Source organism: Mya arenaria, chromosome 6 (genome assembly GCF_026914265.1).
Source record: "Mya arenaria isolate MELC-2E11 chromosome 6, ASM2691426v1".
In the NCBI taxonomy this organism is placed as follows: Eukaryota; Metazoa; Mollusca; class Bivalvia; order Myida; family Myidae; genus Mya; species Mya arenaria.
This window is the reverse complement of record NC_069127.1, coordinates 58,375,630-58,400,433: the sequence shown is the minus strand read 5'-3', so window position 1 is coordinate 58,400,433 and position 24,804 is coordinate 58,375,630. Positions and strand designations below refer to the sequence as shown.

Here is a 24,804-nt window from a genome sequence, read left to right as displayed (position 1 = left end):
GTCAAACTCATACTTATAAGTTGGATATTTATTTTTTGTGTACGGAACTAATATAAAATAACATTATCTGGTAATATTTCTTGTTTTTATTATATTTTATAGACCCAATATGCTTTAACCCGGAATCCTGATCGGAACAACTACCCACTTTTGATTCTAAACAATTTGTACGTGAAGGATTTGCCATATCAAAAATCTAAAAAAAAATCCGTCAACGTCAATTATTTGGACTAGAGATCACAGAAGTTGGTGATCACAGAAGTTGGAGGATTTCCTCTGTATAACATCTGCTGGGGAGAAATAAAGTTGGGATATATACATGTCATGATATTATTGCTCATTAATTTAATATTGTAGATTATTCAAGAAAATAACAATGCAAGATGTTACCTGATTTCGAGTATTACATCGGTGTTTTCACTTGTGACGTTGTGTACAATCTAAAACAGTGATCTTATATACAACTGCGTCAGATTTGCGAATTATTTTTCCTATTCTGAAGCCTTATGGTCCTAGATGCTCGAAAATATTAAATACTTTTAAAAAGAATAACTTATTAATTTTCATTTCCTGGTGGGCTCAATTTTGTTCTGGTTCCCGGCATCTAATCATACAGTAAGATTCTGGCACGAATTGTTCAATGGCGTACGCGCAGTAAATAGGTAAGTATGGGAAGTTTTTTAAAACGCTGATCATCGGAAAATCATTTTGGGTAAATAATTAGGTATTTAAATTAAATACTACTGACGGTTTATTTTTTGTATTATCTAACGTGATTTTGCAGAGAACAGTCAAAGTCACTTGCATAGTTTTCGGATAGACAATCCTGATTTTTTATTTCACACACACTGGCCATAATCATATATTGTATAAAAATGCCAAAAAATGTGATGCAACTGCATTAACGCTATGTTGTTTATATTTTCTGTTTCAGCCAAGAGATGGACCATTTATACTATAAGTCCCATGATCGATTCCCAGGATTCCAGGTGATCACATCACGTTGTGGCCCAGATCATTCATATTCTACATCTACCAGTAGTATTCAAACGCCACCGAAGAGATATTCAGAAAAAAGGAAAAGGGGGAGTGTAACACCTACAGGAAAGACCCCGCAACAGTTGTCCAAGAAGGCTACCTTTGTAAGTTGCTTTTCCCATAAAAATAGAATTTGCATTACACATTTTGTGTAACAATGTGTTTCATATTTAATATTAAACCTGCAACAAGATTGCACGGTTTTTGGTACTATGGAATGGCTTCATACACTTTCTGTCACATGCCTTGGTTAAAGCTAGTTGATCAACAACATTGCCTGAACATTTTAGCCTAACACAGCCTTGGCGACTACAGTCAAGATGGCTTGTACTTCATTTCACATCTGATAATGTCCTCCAACACAAGTTGAATTTGTTTTAAGGTACATGACCACGTTACTCCGAAAAATATGAATGTCGGCCGATTTCAATGAAACTTGGAACAAATAATCGTCAATGACTCTACTTTAACGAGGTGTAATTATTTTTTTTCGAATCCCGTCTTTTGTTGATTTACAGCGCCACCTAGCGGACACGTGCTATTTGGCGCTAACATTGATAAAACCGTAAAAAAATATAACTTTACGGCTTTTTTTTACAAAAAAAAATCGGAATATAATTTATTGTACGATGAATAAATAATCCTATAATTTTAGTATAAGTATTTAAGAAAAAAATAATTAATTTTAAGTTTTATGACAAAAAGGCTTTAATAAGAAATCGCCAAAAACAGATACCCATCGGTGAATTTGACGTATTTATCTCGAAAACGAACTCGGGAAGGGTATGTTTTTATTTAGTCATAGGAAACGGAACGGAATAATGAATAAAATTATGTAAAAAAATAAAAAATTGACGGTGAGGTTAATTGCTAAAAGATATAAGTAACCTAAGAAAATTGATAGATTAAGCGTGATTTCTACGCCACCGTCAACGTCAATAAAAACACGTCAAGTTAGTGACGCCATAGGTTTGTTTGATGCATGAGAATAGTTGTGCAGTGTCATTTTGTTTATGCAAATGATTTTAATTTCACTGTTTGCAAATGTTGTGAATTGCAATCAGAATTACGAACAAAGTCAGAATACTGATAATATTGTTTGTCATTTGTTATATATGTTCTGAATTGATATTTAGTAGTTATGTATACGGGAGCGAACTAATTAACATTAGTAAGCTTTCTAAACATATAATTAGATAACGAACTTAAGTTTAGTAGAAATGCCGCGAAATTGTCAGTTATACGTTACTGACGTCATTTTAAACGGATTGTCCTTCCGGGCACGTTCCGTTAACAACATCCGGTAAAGATGAGGAGGAAAAAAGGTCAGTTTATTTCTAAGAGTAACGCAAATCGAGCCTCAATAATAAACAACGTGAATGTGGAGAAGAAAACATGCATTTCTGTTCCCGAAACCGTCCCGCCTTGGCTAGAAGGTCGCAGAGTCGTAGAAATCGGTGTAATTTTGGAAAGATTAAGCTCCTGTAGTTCTTGTGGAAACAGTTTTTGCATCAATGGCATTGTAGGGGGAAACTATATATGGCCTTGGATCTATCCTTCATATCAGCTGCAACACGTGTAGGATGGTTAATCTGGTGCCTACGGAAAAACGGCATTCCACGAGTGACGGCTCCGCAGCTAGAAGATGTTTTGATGTCAACACTAAATTAGCTGCTGGTAAATTTTGTCACCATATCAATAGCCAGCGTTGTGCCAACAAATGTAGTGAATGATGTTAGACTTGGCACATAATGTATAAGTGAATTAACGTCAATACATATAAAAAACGCCCTGACATATTGTAACGAAATTTGATTCCATTGATTTCATTTCATAGATTCGTCATTTCCTAGAAAAAAAGCATTATTTCTAAAACAACATTTAAAGCAGTAAAATGAACAAAAGTATAAAATGAGTGCACCATGATTATCGATTATTATGTGAAGGCGTCAATAGCGCTTAGTTTACTTGGTCGAAAACATGCTTGTTGTATATCTCTTTTAGCGATGATCAACGCAGGTGTAGGAGTCTCAGATCAGTGCGATATTTGCTGAACTCAATCTGCCTGGAATCAGTAAGACCGCACTGAAGGCCCGCGAGCGAGAGATCGGACCATCTATTGAAAGTGTGGCCGAAATCTCGTGCACCACCGCTATTCAACAGGAGATGAAGTTGCTTCAAGCAGTTAACAACATGTAAAATATTATTTCAACACGCTTTTACCTGTGCATAATTAAATATCTAAAGATGAGTTACTACTGTTGATAAAATATAGATGATGTTGGTGATAGTGATTATGCTAACGATGATGATCATTCAGTCGGCCAAACGCGTATTATTGTATATATGAGGCTGTATGAACCCACAGACCCCCACCAGCCCCCCTCCAGCCACAAACCCACGCACAAGTGGCAAACAGTCTATACAAACATACACGCGCATGCCCATACGAGCCCACGAGCACGAGTACTACTTTTACCCATATGATTTTAGGGATCCAACTGGTGATCATGTTGAAACGGATGTCTCTGCAGATGGGGCCTGGCAAAAAAGAGGCTCCAATAGTTTGTCCTGTAATTATTTATAAGTTATAACGCATAAAACTGTAACTTTATATAAAATCTGAGAAACATGTATATTTAAAGTTTGATGTAATATTTTAAACATATGATGTCTTGATCATTTGTCTGAGTTAGTTATCCCGTATATTTGCATTATATTCTAATCTGTATTTTACATGTATTTGCAGGACACGTTACTGTTATTGGAAAACTCACAAACAAGTGTGTTTCGTACTCAGTTGCTAAAAAAACTTGCAGGACATGCAAGGTAGCGAAAAGGAAGAAAATAAAATAAAAACTTCATTCATGTAGAAAAAACTGGAATGGCTCGTCAAAAGCGATGGAACCCTTTCTTACATCTACCTGTTTACAGGAAGTGAAACAAAAGGGGTTGAATATCGAACGCTTGACAATGGACGGAGATTCAACCACTTTTACTCGCGTCAAGCGGTCTTTATTTCCAGAACTTTAAAAATCAAATGATAAAAATCATATTGTCAAAAATTTCGGAAATGAATTGTATAAGCTAAAATCAAAACACAAATCATTATCAAACAATAATATTGCCCATATTCAGAAATGCTTCTCTTATGGAATAAGTCAAAATAAGGGCAGCACGCATGGAATAAAGACCAGTTTAGACGCCCTGCCCTCCCACATGTTCAATGAACATTCCTCATGCAGCCCAACCTGGTGTACGTCTCTAAGGGACGAGAATTACCGACAGGCGCACATACTGCAGGGTACCGAATTGAGAAAAGATTTCCAGAACGTGATACACGGGTACGCACTATATATGTCTTACACATTTTACGTGTTCTTCATTTTTGTAGCAGGGGTCATGCAAATGATAGTTATAATAATAATGATAATCAATTTCGTAAAACGAAGTTTATTCAAACCTGAAATGTTTGATATTAATTTTAGCCATCAAGACTCGTGAAAAAAAGGCTTTTATTTTTAATCGAACAGTATTAAATCTAATCATTAAAGTGACTCGCTCAAATATCGTCTTTGAAGACCACAGTTTTCATTTGTGTTAATAATGCGATTGAAAATTTATCACGGCTATGGTGTTGCGTGATTCGTTGATTTACATTATCACGTGATGTTATCAATGTATCCTTAATAGGTCAACATATCCAGCATTTGTTTAAGTTCCCGTGGCCGTGTGGACTAGCCGGATGTTTTCTATTTTTCTTTTTGACTATAATGGCGGGAGTACGAACCCCACTAAACCAAAATACTTTTTTATGCTATAAAACTTTTTTCTGCTATTTAGATATCATAGAGTAATATAATTATAACATTAGTGTTTTCAGATGCTATACCGGGAAAACATTTTGTCTAAAAACACGGTCGAGTCACTTAAAAGTCGCATTGATGACTAAACGTTAAATTACAATATGCAATGATTGAATTTTCAGGTACACAAATGAGAGTATGTTGGAAATTCTAGCCCATGTGCAAAGTACTAACGCCAACGAGAACATGAATCACGTGGTTGCAAGGAAGGCGCCAAAGACTGTCACGTATTCAGAGTCAGAGAGCCTCGACTTCCGGGTGTCCGCTGCAGTATTATACCAGCACTGTAAAGAAGTGACGAGCGTGGCAGCCAGCGAAGCACTTCTTGCCTTCAAACGCTGGCTTGAGGCATTTGGAAGTCATATTTTGCTTGTGGCACACAATGTCATGTTTGACGCAAGACTGTTAGTAGCAAACTATCAAGAAGAAGGAATAACTGTCCCAGAAACTATAGGCTTTGCAGACAGTCTGCGTTTATTTAGAACAGTTTACCCCGGGAGACAGAATTACCGCCTGGCAAGTTTAGTTCACGATATTGCAGGTGTAGACTTCGGAGCTCATGATGCCTCTGAAGACGTGTACGCGCTTTCTTCAATTCTCCAGTTTCAAACAAACCTAGATAAACTGTCGAATTGTGCTACTACTGTGTCATCCGTGAAATTTAAACTTCAGGAATTAAACAACGAAAAAATATACAAGGGATCATATACAACTTTTGTTGAGTCAAAAATAATATCAAAAGCACAGGCCACGCGCCTATCTAGGAGTGGAATTTCAATAGAACACTTGAAAAAAGTATATTCAAGATCGGGCCTAGATGGTATGCAGGCTGTATTGAAAGATCGGGGCGCAGGGAAATTTTACACAAAAGTGGCATCAGCGCTTGATGCAGTTTTTAGCGAGAATAAAATTAATTTAAATTAGAATCGATCATGGCTTCTGAGTTTATCCCAGTTTTAATAGGTTCATAATAACCGTAAATTCTTGTTTCAATTCTGTAGATATATTTCAGGCAGTAAGAATTTGATTTTCCCACTATTTTCTGATATTCTACTTAGTTCTGATACTGGAAAATATTTAATTAAAAATAAAAAAGATACAGATACCATCGTTTATGGACGAATACAACGTTCCATCCACAACTATTCTCATGCATCAAACAAACCAATGGCGTCACTAACTTGACGTGTTTTATATTGACGTTGACGGTGGCGTTGAAATCACGCTAACTCTATCAATTTTCTTAGGTTACTTATATCTTTTAGCAATTAACCTCACCGTCAATTTTTTATTTTTTTACATAATTGTATTCATTATTCCGTTCCGTTTCCTATGATTACATAAAAACATACCCTACCCGAGTTCGTTTTCGAGATAAATACGTCAAATTCACCGATGGGTATCTGTTTTTGGCGATTTCTTATTAAAGCCTTTTGGTCATAAAACTTAAAATTAATTATTTTTTTCTTAAATACTTATACTAAAATTATAGGATTATTTATTCTTCGTACAATAAATTATATTTCCGATTTTTTTTTTGTAAAAAAGAGCCATAAAGTTATATTTTTTTACGGTTTTATCAATGTTAGCGCCAAATAGCACGTGTACGCTAGGTGGCGCTGTAAATCAACAAAAGACGGGATTAAAAAAAAAAAAATTACACCTCGTTAAAGTAGAGTCATTGACGATTGTTTGTTCCAAGTTTCATTGAAATCGGCCGACATTCATATTTTTCGGAGTAACGTGGTCATGTACCTTAAGTGTCATGCAGGATTCTAGGGAACATAGATTTCAGTGATATTTGTAGTTATATTTGTATCCACAAAATCTGTCTCCTCGTGTGCATTAGAGCAACTAGCTTTTCTGGAAAAGCAGACCTAATGAACTCAATACAGCAGAGTTGTACGTCATTTTTATAAATAATTATCATCATGCATAATACATAGTTATCATGTTCAATCTGATTCAGGAAGAAACAAGACATGTATCCTGGACGAAGGAAGAGAAAGCCTATCTTCAAAAATATTCAAAGCGTCCGCGAAATGGGGTTTCGGAGACCGCCTTCTGGAAGGACTGTGCTGAGGCAATGGAAGTTCTATTTCCCGGAAAGTCAAGAACGGGTAATACATTTTCAAGTGACACTTGTAATAATTAATGTTTTGTAAGTGGCATGCTTAATTCTGGAGCACCATTGTCTGTTTTGTTTAATGATTTTGACATGTTTGACAACATATAATACTAGAAGCTTTTCAGCTATGAATTCCTAACCAAATTCTGCATTATTCTTTTCTGATATTGTGTTTTTATTTTAAAAAAGGGTAACTTAAATTATCTGGGGGTTTTTTTACTTTCATTATTATTTTTACAGGGCATTCCTGTAAGAGTGCAGCTAGAAGACTCTGTCTTAATGATGAAATGAATGCTTCTCTGCCCACTCCGGATACGTCCAATACAGAAGAGATAAACACTGCTTCAACAGGCATACTACAGACTGCCGAAGTAGGAGTGCAAACTGTATGGTCTTTTTCACATATGCAAACAAAGTAATTAAGTTCTCTTTCTTTGAAGAGATGAAATAACCATTTTTCTCTGATTCAATGACCTTTTAATACTGCCCATTTTAGCTCACCTGAGCTCACCACGTCCGTCGTCCATTGCATGTTGTCTGTCGTTAACATTTACCATGTAAACACACCCGAGGTCACATTTTTGCCGTAATCTTCATTAATCTTGCTCTGAACAAATATTTAAATGATATATATATATAGGACGAGATCGAATGAGAGTCATTGAGAGTCACTAGGTCAAATCTAAGAAAAATCTTGTTAACACTTGATGCAACATTCATGACTACCTTTAGGAATCCTTGTCAGAAGAGCTTAGAAATATTCAATTCTGAGTCAGTTGTGGTCAAAAACTAGGTTGTCTTGGCATTTTGTACATGAATTTTAAAATTTTATTGGCCATATTTGACTTTAACTTTATAAAAATTTGTTTAGCCAGTTCGGGTATTTGGTAAAATTTTGATGGATTCACATCATTAACTCGGTAGCTCAGTTGGTGGAGTGCCTGCATGGTGTGCAGGAAGTCCCGGGTTCAGGCCCATGTCAATAACTGCTTGGGCTGTTGTTGCATATTCCAGCAGCCAATTCAGAGTGTCCTTTGACTTGTTTGTACTAGTTATATATATATATATATATATATATATATATATATATATATATATATATATAATTAGACATAAGGAAAATTTATGTGAAAGTATGTTGGGTGTGTGCTGTTTTAACATGTCAGGTAAATGTTTGTTTTTAGGTCTGAAGTCAGTGAAGGTGAATGGTTATTCATAGAGCCAATGAGGACTATACAAGTAAGAATGAAACCTTTTTGGAATATAACCATTTCCTCCTCATTTTACAACCACTGTTTAAATGACTAAATTCTTACTATCATGAACAGATTTTTACTACTGGGCATCGTGCTAGTGGTTTGACATGAAGACTGTAAGATATTGGGTTGAATCTAAGATTATTTAAAGTTTCTCAGATATATTGATGCTATTCTGGGATATATACTAAGTTTGCAGGAAAATATGTAGTAATACCATATTTCAGTAATTTTAAATACTAAACAGATATTGAAGTATCTCATTTGTTGCAAGCAGTTCTATGATGTGTTGTAAAATTTTCTTTGTTACTTTATTATGTTATACAGTGTTCCAGTCAGGCCGCAGAACATTTGAATCAGACAGCCTTCAAAAGACTGCGGCGATTTCCTCCTTTGAGACAGGAAGACCGAATTTCGTTAATGGAAACATTGTGTAAGCATAGTGTTTGTTTTTTTCAAACCTTTTCATCGTGCCGCTGTGCTGTCCTCCTTTTCCTGGTCCGCCATGCTTCCCTTCTTGTGAGCCAATCCACCAGTGCATGGCATATTTCTCATCATACTACATAAAGCTTGGCCTTAATTATAATAATGTTATCAGTTAATGCTGTTTTGTGAAATGATAATGCAAGTATTTTATAAAGTTTAAAAATAATGTAACATATTGTTTCTTTTCGGAATGAATAAATGATTTTCCTGTGCATATATCTGGTAGTATACCTGTTTACAACAATATAAATGTTCATGTTAAGAAACAGTGAAAACAAGCGTTTTGTCTGTTCACTTTGGCCTTCTTTTCTTGTGATAAGGAAATGAGGCCTTTGTGAAAAACTGTGTAGTAGTTCATATAGCGTGGATTAACAGTGGCTTCTGCATTAACCAACTAAGAAAAATGCATGTGTAGCAGGAATGCTATGAATTTCTATTCAATTCATTTAAACTTTATCTGATATTTTTGCAGGTTCTTGTACTGCCGCGGAGAAAATCATGCAGTCTCCACTACGAGGGAGCATAATTCTTGAGGTTTTATACGATATCGAAAATAGTGCAAGAAACTGTGTACTCCATGGAACAAGTTATGAGGAACTTTGCAGTTTTAGCTGGGATGATGTATGGAAGAACTTCATACCAAACAGCCTCTTTTGGCTGAAGTTTTGTTGGCCGTAACATTACCAACCAGTAAAATTGGACATTCTTCAGCAACCAATTCACTAGTTCCAGTAATCGGAGCAATCTATGGCATGCTCATGAAGCAGAGGTTTCATGAACTATCATTAGTGCAGAAGGTTGTGACCATCACACTTGCCAATGAACAGACTCATCAGAAAGTAAATAGTGTTACTGTTCAAACGTTTGCGTTTTCCGTTTCTTTTTGTTTGTTGATGCATGAACTGTTTTATAGCAGAAAGTTCATTGAAACATGGTTTATGCATACATTATTACTGATTTTTTTTCCAGCCACTAGCACGGATCAATTTGTAATTTGCCATCTATTTTTGTGACCGAGGCACCATAGAATTACACCATAGATAACCAATAATCCTTATTACCATTAGTTTATGCAATGAGGAAAAAATCAGTGTGTTGAGTCTTAACCTGATACTTGGATATTCAGTGGGTGTTTAACTGTAAAGACAGGATGCATGAAGTACAAAATTATTTGTTCGATTAATGGCGATATTCATTTTAATCTGATCATCTTTCATGTGAATTTTCTGTTAAATATTTGTCTTTGCTATTTTGAGCTTGTTTGAAAAGATTAGAGACTTTGATCACCATTGATGAGTTTCAATACTGTTGAATGTTAATAGTTATCTTGTTTGTTAAGGTCTCAAAAATATGTTTGCTTTCTGGTCACCCGAAATAACCCAAAAATTCACTTGATATTAGAATTTTTTGGCAGTTTATCCGAAATTATATTAAAATTCAAGACTATTTGGTTTGTTTGTATGGTTTATAACCAACAAGATTCAAACTAAGACTGTTTGGAAATGACGGTTATTTGAACTATTTTTATTTGCCTATTTTTTTTTTTAAATTGAAAGCATTAAATTAATGAGAAATTCAATATTCTGTATCAAATTTAACCACCTTTGCTATAAGATTTTTAAGACAATTATGGCAATTTACCTCTATAAAAATATAAAAAAAATTATGACCAACCATTGTCAGTTTGGGCACGGTGACCAAAAAAAAGACTTTTTTTAGGCCTAATATCAAGACAGTTGAAAAGTTCTTGTCTGTTGTTTAAATTTTTATTATTATTTATTCTATTTCAGTGTTTTACTCTCAGTACTATTGAAATTGTGATCTCTGACATAGTCACCATTGTCCTTTGTTATTTACTATCCAGGTTTGGATCAAGCTATTCTCATCTAATAATGATAAAACTTTGCACTGCAAGTACCCATAATGTTGAAAAAGGCATGCTTTTTAACTATTTTTGAGAGTGTTATATTGAACATCTATTCATTTGATAAAATGCAGTCATTGCTTTGATTATAAATCTTATTATGGTAATTTTTTTTGTAGAATTATAAATTTTCAAAAATAAAGCAAGGTACTGAAGTAAATTATTTTTCTTATTTGCACACCTGAGCACAATGTGCTCAAGGTGAGCATTGTGATTGTATTTTGTCAGTCGTTTGTCCATTATCAATGATTGTTTCAAACCACTTCTTCTCCTTAATCGCTTGGCCAAAAGTAATGAGATTACTTATAAACCAGCAAAGTGGATAACAAATTATCTGGCTAAATGACTAAAACAATACATTTTTTATGAAATTTGTAATAAACATTGGTAAGCAAGTTTATTTGAACATCCTAGGCAGATTTTTGTATCATCTGGACTAAAATACTAATTTATATAGAAACAATGGTATGTTTTGCATTGATGTGAGATACATTATCTTCACTTCTAATAATTTTCAGGTTTATGATCGGTTGCAACCACTTGGTATTACTTTGAGCCACTCGGGATTGTTGTCCACAATGGATACAATATCTGGACATTTCAAGACTGAATTAATAGATGCAATAAAAGAAAGAAAACAATTTCGAATAGTTGGCGACAATATTAACTTTCAGCTTGGTGTTGCTCATGCTAGGAAGAGTAGTGGTAAAATTTGACACATGGAACATTGGTTTGGATCCACTTCCATAGTTCAGAACATGTCTTTTGATTACCTCTCTGACCAGTCACCTCAATGTGATCTAAGGATTCTACCCGTTGCAAGTTTTCTGTTAGCAGATGATAATTGGAAGTATTTGATAGATGATATGAATCGACCCGTTGCTAGAACTCTTACAGAATTCTTTCCTTGGCTCAAGTTTGCCAAGAAAGAAGCAAATGAGGACATACTAGGAGAGCATAGTCAACTTCTTCACGAGAAGAATAAAGTAATACCACTTCCTATAATGGCCAAAAACGAGCAAAAGTATTCAGATGTTGTTGACATTCTCGACAGTTATGAGTCACTAGTGAATTCTGTTCATATAAGTGCTGGAATGCCACCAGAGCCTGTACATATCGGTGGAGATCAGTTGACTCGAGAACGATTCTCTGGAGCCAAACGTCTCCGTGCCGCAGCATTGACCCCAACAGAGAGATTTGAAAACTTAAAGCCAATTACATTTGAATTGTTTCACCTGCAAATGACTGTGCTATCTAGCTTTTACCAAATTCTTTACCATACATCAAACACTGAAATTTTCACATTGCATGCTAAAAAAATCCGTTTACAACGAAAAGATGCAGATGGCTTGGATGTCAAGAACCACTACAATGACTGCAAGGAGTTGGCCGTCTCCTTCATTAAATCTTACATAGTGGAGGCAGCATGCGAGTACTTTCAGGTAGAAGATACAAACGCTGTCCCCAATATTCAACTGCCTGACTGTACAAACATGAGCAGCGAGGACATCAACAAGTGGCTATGTGAATTAGTTAGGCCTTTAGATGAAAGAGTCTTGCGTGACAGTAGAAATGCTCTTGATAAAATTCAACCAGTTTCAGCCGAAAACCATGATTATGGTTGTGACTCCATGCATGTATATGGCAAAGTTGTTCTTGAGATTGGTCTGGTTTATCTTCGGTTGAATGATGTCATCAAAATTCCAGACAGAAATCGCCTACTGAGAACTTTGAAATACTTGATGGTGTTTCTAAAAGGCCACAACCACAGGTCAAAGTATGCACTTGAAATTCTGCAGTTTCTTTGTCAACAGCTTGCAAAACTCAGTGAAAAGGTTGCTAATAGCAGTTTGTATGGCCTGTTTGTTAACACTGGTGGGAAAACAAATACCCATATACCAGCTGATCTCCAGATGGAGCATCTTGTAAGAGTTACAAAGAACCATCTCAAATCCATGTGTTCCAATGTATCAGAGGCATCAATGAAAAACAGAAGCTCATCCTTTCATGGAATGAATGAAATCTCTGACAAATATGACACAGAAACGCATGTTTGTAGACGGGCTCAGAAACACAAGACACCATCTTCCTACCAAGATGAGCTTCACTTAATAACAGACTTGAGATCAGTAAGACCTTTCCACCATGTGTGTGGGCGGTGCATTCAGTCACTGAAGAACATGCCAAAGAATCCAATCACAAAACTCGATATGGATGAACTCGTTTTGTGGATTGAAAAACACAAACTCCATATGTACTACGACGTTGGGCATTAAAGTCTAATAAAAATGCATGTGCAAAGCTATATTTATATATGATACACGCGATGATCAAAGTGAACCAGTGTGATAGTCTATGTATGTAACTGTGCGTAATAAATTATGCATTGTCTACATTTAGCTTGCCAACACTCCTAGAAGCCATAATTTTGGCACAATCTTGATGAAACCTGGTCAGAATGTTACTTTGCAAATATCTAGGCCAATTTTTATTACATTTTCCAGATTGGATACACATAAATACATTTACTATTGAACCTGTCTAAAGAGACCAACCTTGGAAAAGTGGTTATTCATATATTAATACACATATAAGAGACATGGTTTGTTTGGAATATGCTTAAATCATACATTGTACTTTAGACAAAAGAGAAATGGAGATACACTTTTAACATAATACTGTTTATATCAGCTAAATTTCATAATCAATGGAATTCATTTTTTAATTTTAACAAATACTTTATATAATGCTACCGAGCATTTGACTCGATTTTTATGCAAAAATATACTTGTACATATAATTCTCACACCTGCACAGATGCATGTAAACATAAAAAGACCGCAAAGTCTGTTCAAGTCTTAGTATGAGTCAGTTTAAATGCAATTCCATAGTATTATCGAGACAAAAGCTTTAGGAGCTCAAGTATTAATCTCCCCTGGACAACTAGGGAAATTTCACTTGCCCATCAATCAAATTACCCATGATGGCCAAATCGGGCATATGATTTCCACAACATTGTCTAAGAATAAGGAAAATGGGTGCATATTCAGTTTATTTTATTAATAGCTGAGAAAAATCCCATTCCAAACCAAGATCAGATTGGCAGATATTACAACAAATAGTTGGCCTATCAGACAGATCAAATCCAAAATGTTCATTTATAAATTCCCTCTTGCATTTGTCTGTTTTACAATAATCCTTCATGCTTGCTTGCATGTGCTGAATACCTAGGTCACTGTTATTGTAGTACAGGATGGCATTAGCATGTGCACCATCTCTTCCGCACCGTCCGATTTCTTGAACATATGCTGAAAAAAATGTGTATAATGCCTATAATATTTAATTTTGTAATTGTTGTCTGCTTGGTCTGATGATGTTTTAAAATACAGTATTAAATAGTATTACAGACAAGAAGTTCTGTTTAGAGAATGTAGAATATGTTATATTATTATATTTCAGATGTAGTAAAGTAAAACTAACATTTCATTATAAATATAAATCATAAATATGTTGTGACATGGTCATTTGTTTTAATGTTTATGATTATATCTGAACATTTTATGCTAAATAAAGCATATTTTTTATTTATATGTTTTAATTTAGTTCACAACATTAAAGTATTAAATAAAGGGTTTAGTAAAGAGATAAATCTATTACTTTCTAATGAAGATGGCGGGCCAGCATGTATCACACGCTTGACATGCTGCAGGTCTGCTCCCATGCCAAGAGCCACTGATGCAAATACCAGTCTGATGCTGCAATGCTCTGGCGGCTTTTGAAGACTATCCAGGATCATCTGTTTCAACTGTAAACAGAATGTGTCAAAGATTATCACAATGACCTTAAACTTTGGCGTAAATAGCCCACTAGCAACTACATTGAAAGAAGTAGTATTCAATATGTACCTGATTCAATGACTTCTGGGTACTTAAGGAATACTTTTTCATAAGTAATGCTTACAAAATGTGACTGATACCCCAAGGTACCAAATTGATAGTGAATAAGGACTATAAACGTCAAAGTTTGACGTCAAATTATATCCCTTTATTATCTTCAGAACAGAGTTATCTTTCTTTATGCACATCTACAAGTCATGTTCTTCCATTTGGTAGTTTGATCAAAATCCGACCAATCGTGTAGGAAACTTGCGCTTACAAGCTCTATGGACAGACGGATGGACAGGGTAATTCCAATATACCCCATAAACTTTAGTTCTGAGGGTAAAATTATTTACTTAGTACATGTTTGTTTTAAATGACTCTGTCTTAATGTATTTACTTAATGGATTAAGCTGATACTTGCCTTACCACCCACTGCTGCCTTCCATTGAGGAGTGGAACATCACTACCCGTGCATTTTCTGGAATCTGATCACAAACATAGAACTTGTTATTCAGGATTTCTCTGGCCAGCTGGTATCCGTAGCCTATCCACTGCATAGACTTACAGTAAATAACAGTGATTGGGAACTGGCTACCTAGATCATTGAGCTCGTGCAGTACCCTTTCAAAGATGTAATCATAGGGAGTGCTTGCACAGTTTCCTCTGGCAGTAGCGCTTGGTCTTTTTAGCACAATAAGTTCAATGTTTGCCTTTGTTGGCGGAGCACAAACACATTCACAATCTATGAGATGTAAGTTTTTAATTAGTTATCTTTGTCCAACACATGTCACCGTTGCTGAAAGAGCTAACACATTACAAACAAAAACAGATCTTAAGTTAGCTAGTTGTTTGTAATTAGGTCTAAAGTCGTCGCCCCATTCCAAAACGCAATGCGCCTCATCAATGACTAAGAATGTTTTTCTTTCATTCATATGTTCACATCTAAACAGCTCAATGATGCTCTTGTTATTTAAAATGTCCTCTGGATGGCAAAAAATATACTTCACTTTTCCATCTTTGACGGGACCTAAATCACTTTCCGCTGAAAGACAAATAGCTGAGTCACCAAGCTTCTGGCACTCTTGCACCATGATCACGTTTAAAGGTTCCACTACTAATACTAAACAAGCTGGGTCAATAAATAAAGAATTTCAAAGATAAGAGATTTCCCATAGCCAGTTGGGAGACAGCAGACACAATCCTTTCCAGAAAGCAGCACATTTAATGTTTTTGCTTGCAGAGGCTTTAATCCAGGAATTTCAGTTTTATAGACCTTGTTGAAGGTTTCTAAGGCCTTTGAATATTCTTGTTCCTGGAAATATAACAAAATATAATAAATAATTAAAGATCCATTTTTTTGTATATTGACACCTAAATATCAATATCAATATTTTATCCCAAACATGACTATGTTGGGTACATAAAAAAACTATATACCCATGTATTTCTGACCATTTGGACTTTACCTAAACAAAATTATAGCAATTATAGACATGATTTCTGGTATATATTTATTTGTAGGGGTATCATTGGATTCCATCCAACTCATAAGTGCGATATTTTGGACATACAGGTAATGATAGACATCAGGCGATGAATGTGCATTTTAGGGGCTTGTCATTTTTGCAAGTATTACAAGAAGAGCAACTCACAGTTCAAATGCATATCTGTCCCTGTGCTGACGGATGTGGTCAAAGTAACATCTAGGTTTGAGGTTGAAATCTTTTTTGCTTATGAAGCAATTATAGCTCTAGTTCTGGCTTCTATAACTTTAATGTTGATATTTATTTTTTGATGTTTACAACACATTAAAGTTATGGCGTAACCCCCATAGTAAAGTCAACCAGAATGTGATGATGCAATGCAATCACATGACAATGATGACGTCGATGGATTCTATTTATAGCATCAGATTCACATTGTTCATTTAGTTGAATCCAATTGCAGTAAGGCTGTAAATACCTTTTGATTAGTAAATTTTTTTTATTTATTCCAAATTTGTTATTGGTTATTTATTAATTATTCGAAATAGAAAAAATAACAGCAAAATAAACACTAGGTCACATGGGTATTTTCTGAAAATCTTGGTGTCACGTGATTAAATTTGAACACAACTATGACCTAGATAAGGAATGCTTGTAATAGGATTTATTAAAATGCTAAATCAACTATCTTTAAAGTGGTTTTTGGTTTTAAAAATGAGTTTGTGAACTACATTTTACTTCATTTACCTAAGGATACAGCTATTTTGTCTGTACAATGCATACAAGTGAAATAATAGCGTGATATAAAAATCTCACGAATTCTGGTAGGGTTTAGATACGGCGTTCTCTTCAGCGAACACATCCAAAAAGGTAATATATAACGTGTTCGCTGAAGTTCTTTAGCTATTAGAACTCTATTTATATTTAGAACGTAATTTAAAAATACATTTTTTTAAGAAAAGGCACTGATCTGAACGTGTTTAAAGGACAAATATAACTTGTACCATGAAATAAAGGTATTAAAATCACTATAAACGTTCACAAACCTAATGTCACAATGATGTCCGAATTTATACAAAATGCATAATTGTCCGAAAACTATGCAAGTTTATCATATCTGTAAATATGCTAAAAAGATATTGCTCTAAAGCAATTTAACGTTACCTTTACATTTATAATATATTTTCAAAGACACTCAACTTTTGCTTACCGGATGATCAATAAATTAAGAAATCCCCTTAGATTTGTTTACACATCGCGTCCGACATTGATTGGCGTGAGCCTGACTCTCTGCGTAGCAGAAAGGGGAAGGAACTCCAGACTAGGCAATCGAGCTATATGATTGGTTAAGATAGCATCCGGTGATTACGGAAATTACCGATGGGACTAGAAGACAGTATCCGGATGGTCGTATCCGGAATTGACAGACGACGAAGACGAATAAACGAGTATTGGAAAATTGGAAAATAAACGACCGCCACCTACTTCTAAAAACATCGATTCGTCGATTTTAAGGGTATATTTGCCATTTATTTTTAAGAGAAATTCCCGAAACGTTTTTTTTTTTTTTTTAAGTTAATAGAAAGTGATCAGACTGAGAATGAATTTTGCGCATGTAGCATTATTTCGGACATCACGATTCGGATTGTGTCATAATAATCGATTTTTATTTTACAAATTTTATTTGGCCAATGGAAGTTTACGCTGTAAGCCGTTTCTTTATTATTCTCATAATGTTTGAAGCATTGTTCTCAATAAGAAGTGGCTGTTGACCTTTAAGGTTCAAATGAAAATTGGTTTGGTTCAAATTTAAAAAAAATGAATAAATATTTTGTAGTAGTAATACATATTACGTAGAGGCAGTCATTTTATTTTCTATTTGAGACAGTTCAACAAAACTTCTTGAGGACCCAGTTTGAGTGAAATTTAAATTCTATAGTTGTAATTTGTATTTCCAAGTATGTTGATGGTTACAAAAGTCAGAGATGAACAGACACCTCAGCCAGTGCATCCAGTTGTTCCTGTCAATGACTAACAATTCAATCCAGAGGCCATGATACTTGGATTAATGGCTGAACATGCTCCCTGGCACCACAGTAGTGTGTCTTACTTAAGACACTTGCCAAAGATACAAAGGCTCTCAGTGAATTAAAACTTCAAAGGAGTACAGCATCATACAAGATAACTTAAGGAGTGGCTAGCCATTTCAATGATGAACATGTGGAGGAGTTAATGGATCTCGGTTTTGTTTCAACTAAGACAAGTCAACAAACACAAACAATGAGAAAACTGTTGCAGCTATTTTTCTGCTATAGAGAAAGAAATAGTGTTGAGACATTTGGCCTCCTTAAAAATCACAAGGGCTGATTCTGAATCAATTTTCATGGAATTTGAAAACCTGTTTGAGAGACTTGAACTGCCGTGGGACAATCTAGTTTGTGTGCTACTGGACTCATGTAACACCATGAGGAGAAAAATCTGGCTTGGGGACCAGAATATGCCAAAGTCCACCATGTCCACAACGGCTACGCTGCCAAAGCATTTAAGTCCCGTTTGGATATTACTTGGAATAATATATATATATATATATATATATATATATATATATATATATTAATTAATAACATTGTATTCCCATCAAATGTGCAGAAAATGGATTTAATACTCTTATGATACATAAAAATTGAACAAAAAACACTTTTGCAATAATCATTTGCAAGCATGATAATTGATATGTTGTGCATTATTATAAATCAAACATCCCACAGTGTAGACTGTTCATACACAGGCATTTGGATCAGTTGAGTTTTATTAGAAGTATAAGTAAACACTATTCTAAGGCAAAAAAGGGTATTAGAATCCCTAAAAAACGGAAAGCTTCGGGGGGGCTTTGCCCCCCTTTCCCCCCACCAGGGCTTTGCCCTGGACCCATCGGGGGCCTTGAGCGGCCCCCTGAACCCCACGCAGACATTTTCAGGATTGGCAACTTGGCTCTGTTATCATCCCTGCTAAGAAAAAATGAACTGCATTAGCAGTTTTTGTAGTTGATAACATACCTAGAGCTCATCAAAGGCAGTGCCTTATTTCATATTAACTCTTGTATGGGAGGTGGGGAATAACTCTATGTATGGATTGTGTGTAATACATGTAGCTAGCTCTCTGTATGGACAATGCGTATTAACATTATATGGGGGATAATGTGTAATACCTTAATGAATGGATGTTGTGTAATAACTCTATCTATGGATGGTGTGTGCTAAATCTAGGTTCCTATGATGTGTTATTACTTTATGTGTGGATGGTGTATAATAACTATATATATACTTATGGATGGTGTATATTAACTCTATATGTTAATGTTGTGTAATTACTATATGTATGGATGGGGCGTAATAACTATATGTATGGATGGTGTGTAATAACTATATGTAGTGATGGTGTGTAATAACTATATGTATGGATGGTGTACATTAACTCTATGTAATGATGGTATGTAATAACTATATGTATGGATGGGGTGTAATAACTATATGTAATGATGGTGTGTAATTACTATATGTAATGATGGTGTGTAATAACTATATGTATGGATGGTGTGTAATTACTTTATGTAATGATGATGTGTAATAACTATATGTATGGATGGTGAACATTAACTCTATGTACTGATGGTGTGTAATAACTATATGTATGGATGGTGTGTAATAACTATATGTATGGATAGTGTATCTTAACTCTATGTAATGATGGTGTGTAATTACTATATGTATGGATGGTGTATATTAACTCTATGTAATGATGGTGTGTAATAACTAAATGTATGGATGGTGTATATTAACTCTATGTAATGATGGTGTATATTAACTCTATGTAATGATGGTGCGTAATAACTAAATGTATGGATGGTGTATATTAACTCTATGTAATGATGGTGTGTAATAACTAACTGTATGGATAGTGTATATTAACTCTATGTAATGATGGTGTATATTAACTATATGTATGGATAGTGTATATTAACTCTATGTAATGATGGTGTGTAATAACTAACTGTATGGATAGTGTATATTAACTCTATGTAATGATGGTGTGTAATAACTATATGTATGGATGGTGTATATTAACTCTATGTAATGATGGTGCGTAATAACTAAATGTATGGATGGTGTATATTAACTCTATGTAATGATGGTGTGTAATAACTAAATGTATGGATGGTGTATATTAACTCTATGTGATGATGGTGCGTAATAACTAAATGTATGGATATTGTATATTAACTCTATGTAATGATGGTGCGTAATAACTAAATGTATGGATGGTGTATATTAACTCTATGTAATGATGGTGTGTAATAACTAACTGTATGGATAGTGTATATTAACTCTATGTAATGATGGTGTGTAATAACTATATGTATGGATGGTGTATATTAACTCTATGTAATGATGGTGCGTAATAACTAAATGTATGGATGGTGTATATTAACTCTATGTAATGATGGTGTGTAATAACTAAATGTATGGATGGTGTATATTAACTCTATGTGATGATGGTGCGTAATAACTAAATGTATGGATATTGTATATTAACTCTATGTAATGATGGTGCGTAATAACTAAATGTATGGATGGTGTATATTAACTCTATGTAATGACGGTGCGTAATAACTAAATGTATGGATGGTGTATATTAACTCTATGTAATGATGGTGCGTAATAACTAAATATATGGATGGTGTATATTAACTCTATGTAATGATGGTGTGTAATAACTATATGTATGGATGGTGTACATTAACTCTATGTAATGATGGTGTGTAATAACTATATGTATGGATGGTGTATATTAACTCTATGTAATGATGGTGGGTAATAAATAAATGAATGGATGGTGTGTATTAACTCTATGTAATGATGGTGTGTAATAACTAAATGTATGGATGGTGTACATTAAATCTATGTAATGATGGTGTGTAATTACTATATGTATGGATGGTGTATATTAACTCTATGTAATGATGGTGTGTAATAACTAAATGTATGGATTGTGTATATTAACTCTATGTAATGATGGTGTGTAATAACTATATGTATGGATGGTGTATATTAACTCTCTGTAATGTTGCTGTGTAATAACTATATGTATGGATGGTGTATATTAATTATATGTAATGATGGTGCGTAATAACTATATGTATGGATGGTGTATATTAATTCTATGTAGTAATGGTGCGTAATAACTATATGTATGGATGGTGTATATTAACTCTATGTAATGATGGTGTGTAATAACTATATGTATGGATGGTGTATATTAACTCTATGTAATGATGGTGTGTAATAACTATATGTATGGATGGTGTATATTAATTCTATGTAGTAATGGTGCGTAATAACTATATGTATGGATGGTGTATATTAACTCTATGTAATGATGGTGTGTAATAACTAAATGTATGGATGGTGTATATAAACTCTATGTAATGATGGTGTGTAATAACTATATGTATGGATGGTGTGTTATAACTTAAGTATGGATGGTGTATATTAACTCTATGTAATGATGGTGTGTAATAACTATATGTATGGACGGTGTGTTATAACTTAAGTATGGATGGTGTATATTAACTCTATGTAATGATGGTGTGTAATAACTATATGTATGGATGGTGTAGATTAACTCTATGTAATGATGGTGTGTAATAACTATATGTATTAATGGTGTGTAATAACTATATCTATGGATGGTGTATATTAACTCTATGTAATGATGGTGTGTAATAACTATATGTATGGATGGTGTGTAATAACTTAAGTATGGATGGTGTACATTAAATCTATGTAATGATGGTGTGTAATTACTATATGTATGGATGGTGTATATTAACTCTATGTAATGATGGTGTGTAATAACAATATGTATGGATGGTGTATATTTACTCTATGTAATGATGGTGCGTAATAACTAAATGTATGGATGGTGTATATTAACTCTATGTAATGATGGTGTGTAATTACTATATGTATGGATGGTGTATATTAACTCTATGTAATGATGGTGCGTAATAACTAAATGTAATGATGGTGTATATTAACTCTATGTAACGATGGTGTGTAATAACTATATGTATGGATGGTGTATATTAAATCTATGTAATGATGGTGTGTAATAACTATATGTATGGATGGTGTGTAATAACTATATGTATGTATGGTGTGTAATTACTATATGTATGGATAGTGTATATTAACTCTATGTAATGATGGTGTGTAATAACTATATGTATGGATGGTGTATATTAACTCTATGTAATGATGGTGCGTAATAACTAAATGTATGGATGGTGTATATTAACTCTATGTAATGATGGTGTATATTAACTCTATGTAATGATGGTGTGTAATAACTAAATGTATGGATGGTGTATATTAACTCTATGTAATGATGGTTCGTAATAACTAAATGTATGGATGGTGTACATTAACTCTATGTAATGATGGTGTGTAATAACTATATGTATGGATGGTATACATTAACTCTATGTAATGATGGTGTGTAATAACTATATGTATGGATGGTGTATATTAACTCTATGTAATGATGGTGTGTAATAACTATATGTATGGATGGTGTATATTAACTCTATGTAATGATGGTGCGCAATAACTATATGTATGGCTGGTGTATATTAACTCTATGTAATGATGGTGCGTAACAACTAAATGAATGGATGTTGTATATTAACTCTATGTAATGATGGTGTGTAATAACTAAATGTATGGATGGTGTACATTAAATCTATGTAATGATGGTGAGTAATTACTATATGTATGGATGGTGTATATTAACTCTATGTAATGATGGTGTGTAATAACTATATGTATGGATGGTGTATATTAAATCTATGTAATGATGGTGTGTAATAACTATATGTATGGATGGTGTGTAATAACTATATGTATGAATGGTGTACATTTACTCTAGGTAATGATGGTGTGTAATAACTATATGTATGGATGGTGTACATTTACTCTATGTATGGATGGTGTACATTAACTCTATGTAATGATGGTGTGTAATAACTTTATGTATGGATTGTGTATATTAACTCTATGTAATGATGATGTGTAATAACTATATGTATGGATGGTGTATATTAACTCTATGTAATGATTGTGCGTAATAACTAAATGTATGGATGGTGTATATTAATTCTATGTAATGATGATGTGTAATAACTATATTTATGGATGGTGTATATTAACTCTATGTAATGATGGTGTGTAATTACTATATGTATGGATGGTGTATATTAACTCTATGTAATGATGTTGCGTAATAACTAAATGTTTGGATGGTGTATATTAACTCTATGTAATGATGGTGTGTAATTACTATATGTATGGATGGTGTATATTAACTCTATGTAATGATGGTGCGTAATAACTAAATGTATGGATGGTGTATATTAACTCTATGTAATGATGGTGTGTAATAACTATATGTATGGATGGTGTATATTAAATTTATGTAATGATGGTGTGTAATAACTATATGTATGGATGGTGTATATTAACTCTATGTAATGATGGTGCGTAATAACTATATGTATGGATGGTGTATATTAACTCTATGTAATGATGGTGCGCAATAACTATATGTATGGCTGGTGTACATTAACTCTAAGTAATGATGGTGTGTAATAACTATATGTATGGATGGTGTGTATTACTATATATGTAATGATGGTGTGTAATAACTATATGTAATGATGGTGTGTAATTACTATATGTATGGATGGTGTATATTAACTCTATGTAATGATGGTGTGTAATAACTATATGTATGGATGGTTTATATTAAGTATATGCAATGATGATGTGTAATTACTAAACATGTATTTTGGATGGTGTATATTTTTTATGTAATGATGTTGTGTAATAACTATATGACAGTTATATTGTATGGATGGTGTGTTATAACTATATGTATGGATAGTGTATATTAACTCTGTGTAATGATGGTGTGTAATAACTATATGTTTGGATGGTGTAATATTAACTTTATTAAATGATGGTGTGTAATAACTATATGTTTGGATGGTGTATATTAACTCTATGTAATGATGGTGTGTAATTACTATATGTTTGGATGGTGTATATTAGCTCTATGTAATGATGGTGCGTAATAACTAAATGTATGGATGGTGTATATTAACTCTTTGTAATTTTGGTGTATAATAACTATATGTTTGGATGGTGTAATATTAACTCTATGTAATGATGGTGTGTAATAACTATATGTATGTATGGTGTGTAATTACTATATGTATGGATGGTGTGTAATAACTATATGTAATGATGGTGTGTAATAACTATATGTATGGATGGTGTATATTAACTCTCTGTAATGATGGTGTGTAATAACTATATGTTTGAATGGTGTATATTAACTCTATGTTATGATGGTGTGTAATTACTATATGTATGGATGGTGTATATTAACTCTATGTAATGATGGTGTGTAATTACTATATGTATGGATGGTGTATATTAACTCTATGTAATGATGGTGCGTAATAACTAAATGTATGGATGGTGTATATTATTAACTCTATGTAATGATGGTGCGTAATAACTATATGTATGGATGGTGTATATTAACTCTATGTAATGATGGTGTGTAATAACTATATGTATGGATGGTATACATTAACTCTAAGTAATGATGGTGTGTAA

The 24,804-nt window shown here is 33.8% G+C and overlaps 2 protein-coding genes and 1 pseudogene across 2 annotated transcripts in view; 1 reads left to right on the top strand and 2 right to left on the bottom strand.

Annotated features, from left to right (window-relative positions):
- The first annotated feature begins 9,382 nt into the window (after positions 1 to 9,382).
- On the top strand, positions 9,383 to 12,974 carry LOC128237940 (uncharacterized; annotated as a pseudogene).
- Positions 12,975 to 13,094: 120 nt separating this feature from the next.
- On the bottom strand, positions 13,095 to 15,670 carry LOC128237939 (ATP-dependent DNA helicase RecQ-like). Its single transcript, XM_052953515.1, has 5 exons — positions 15,587 to 15,670; positions 15,047 to 15,289; positions 14,356 to 14,503; positions 13,926 to 14,006; positions 13,095 to 13,147 (listed from the first exon to the last, which is right to left on the bottom strand). The coding sequence occupies exons 1-5, from the start codon at positions 15,668 to 15,670 to the stop codon at positions 13,095 to 13,097; spliced, it is 609 nt and encodes a 202-aa protein (XP_052809475.1).
- A 4-nt stretch (positions 15,671 to 15,674) lies between these two features.
- LOC128239185 (uncharacterized) overlaps positions 15,675 to 24,804 on the bottom strand; it is a 49,504-nt gene continuing 40,374 nt past the window's right edge. Inside the window, exon 4 of the mRNA XM_052955697.1 lies at positions 15,675 to 15,891. Within this exon, the coding sequence (XP_052811657.1) occupies positions 15,700 to 15,891 (192 nt within the window). The 3' untranslated portion in view covers positions 15,675 to 15,699. The remainder of the gene's footprint in view (positions 15,892 to 24,804) is intronic.

Excerpts from the sequence above, each read along its gene's own strand:
- LOC128237939 (XM_052953515.1), bottom strand. The coding sequence starts at position 15,670 with ATGGTGCAAGAGTGCCAGAAGCTTGGTGACTCAGCTATTTGTCTTTCA. Across the intron at positions 14,007-14,355 it reads CCCGCCATCTTCATTAGAAA|CATATGTTCAAGAAATCGGA; the intron begins GTAATAGATTTA and ends CATTTTTTTCAG. Across the intron at positions 13,148-13,925 it reads CTACAATAACAGTGACCTAG|GTTTCATCAAGATTGTGCCA; the intron begins GTATTCAGCACA and ends CATTCTGACCAG.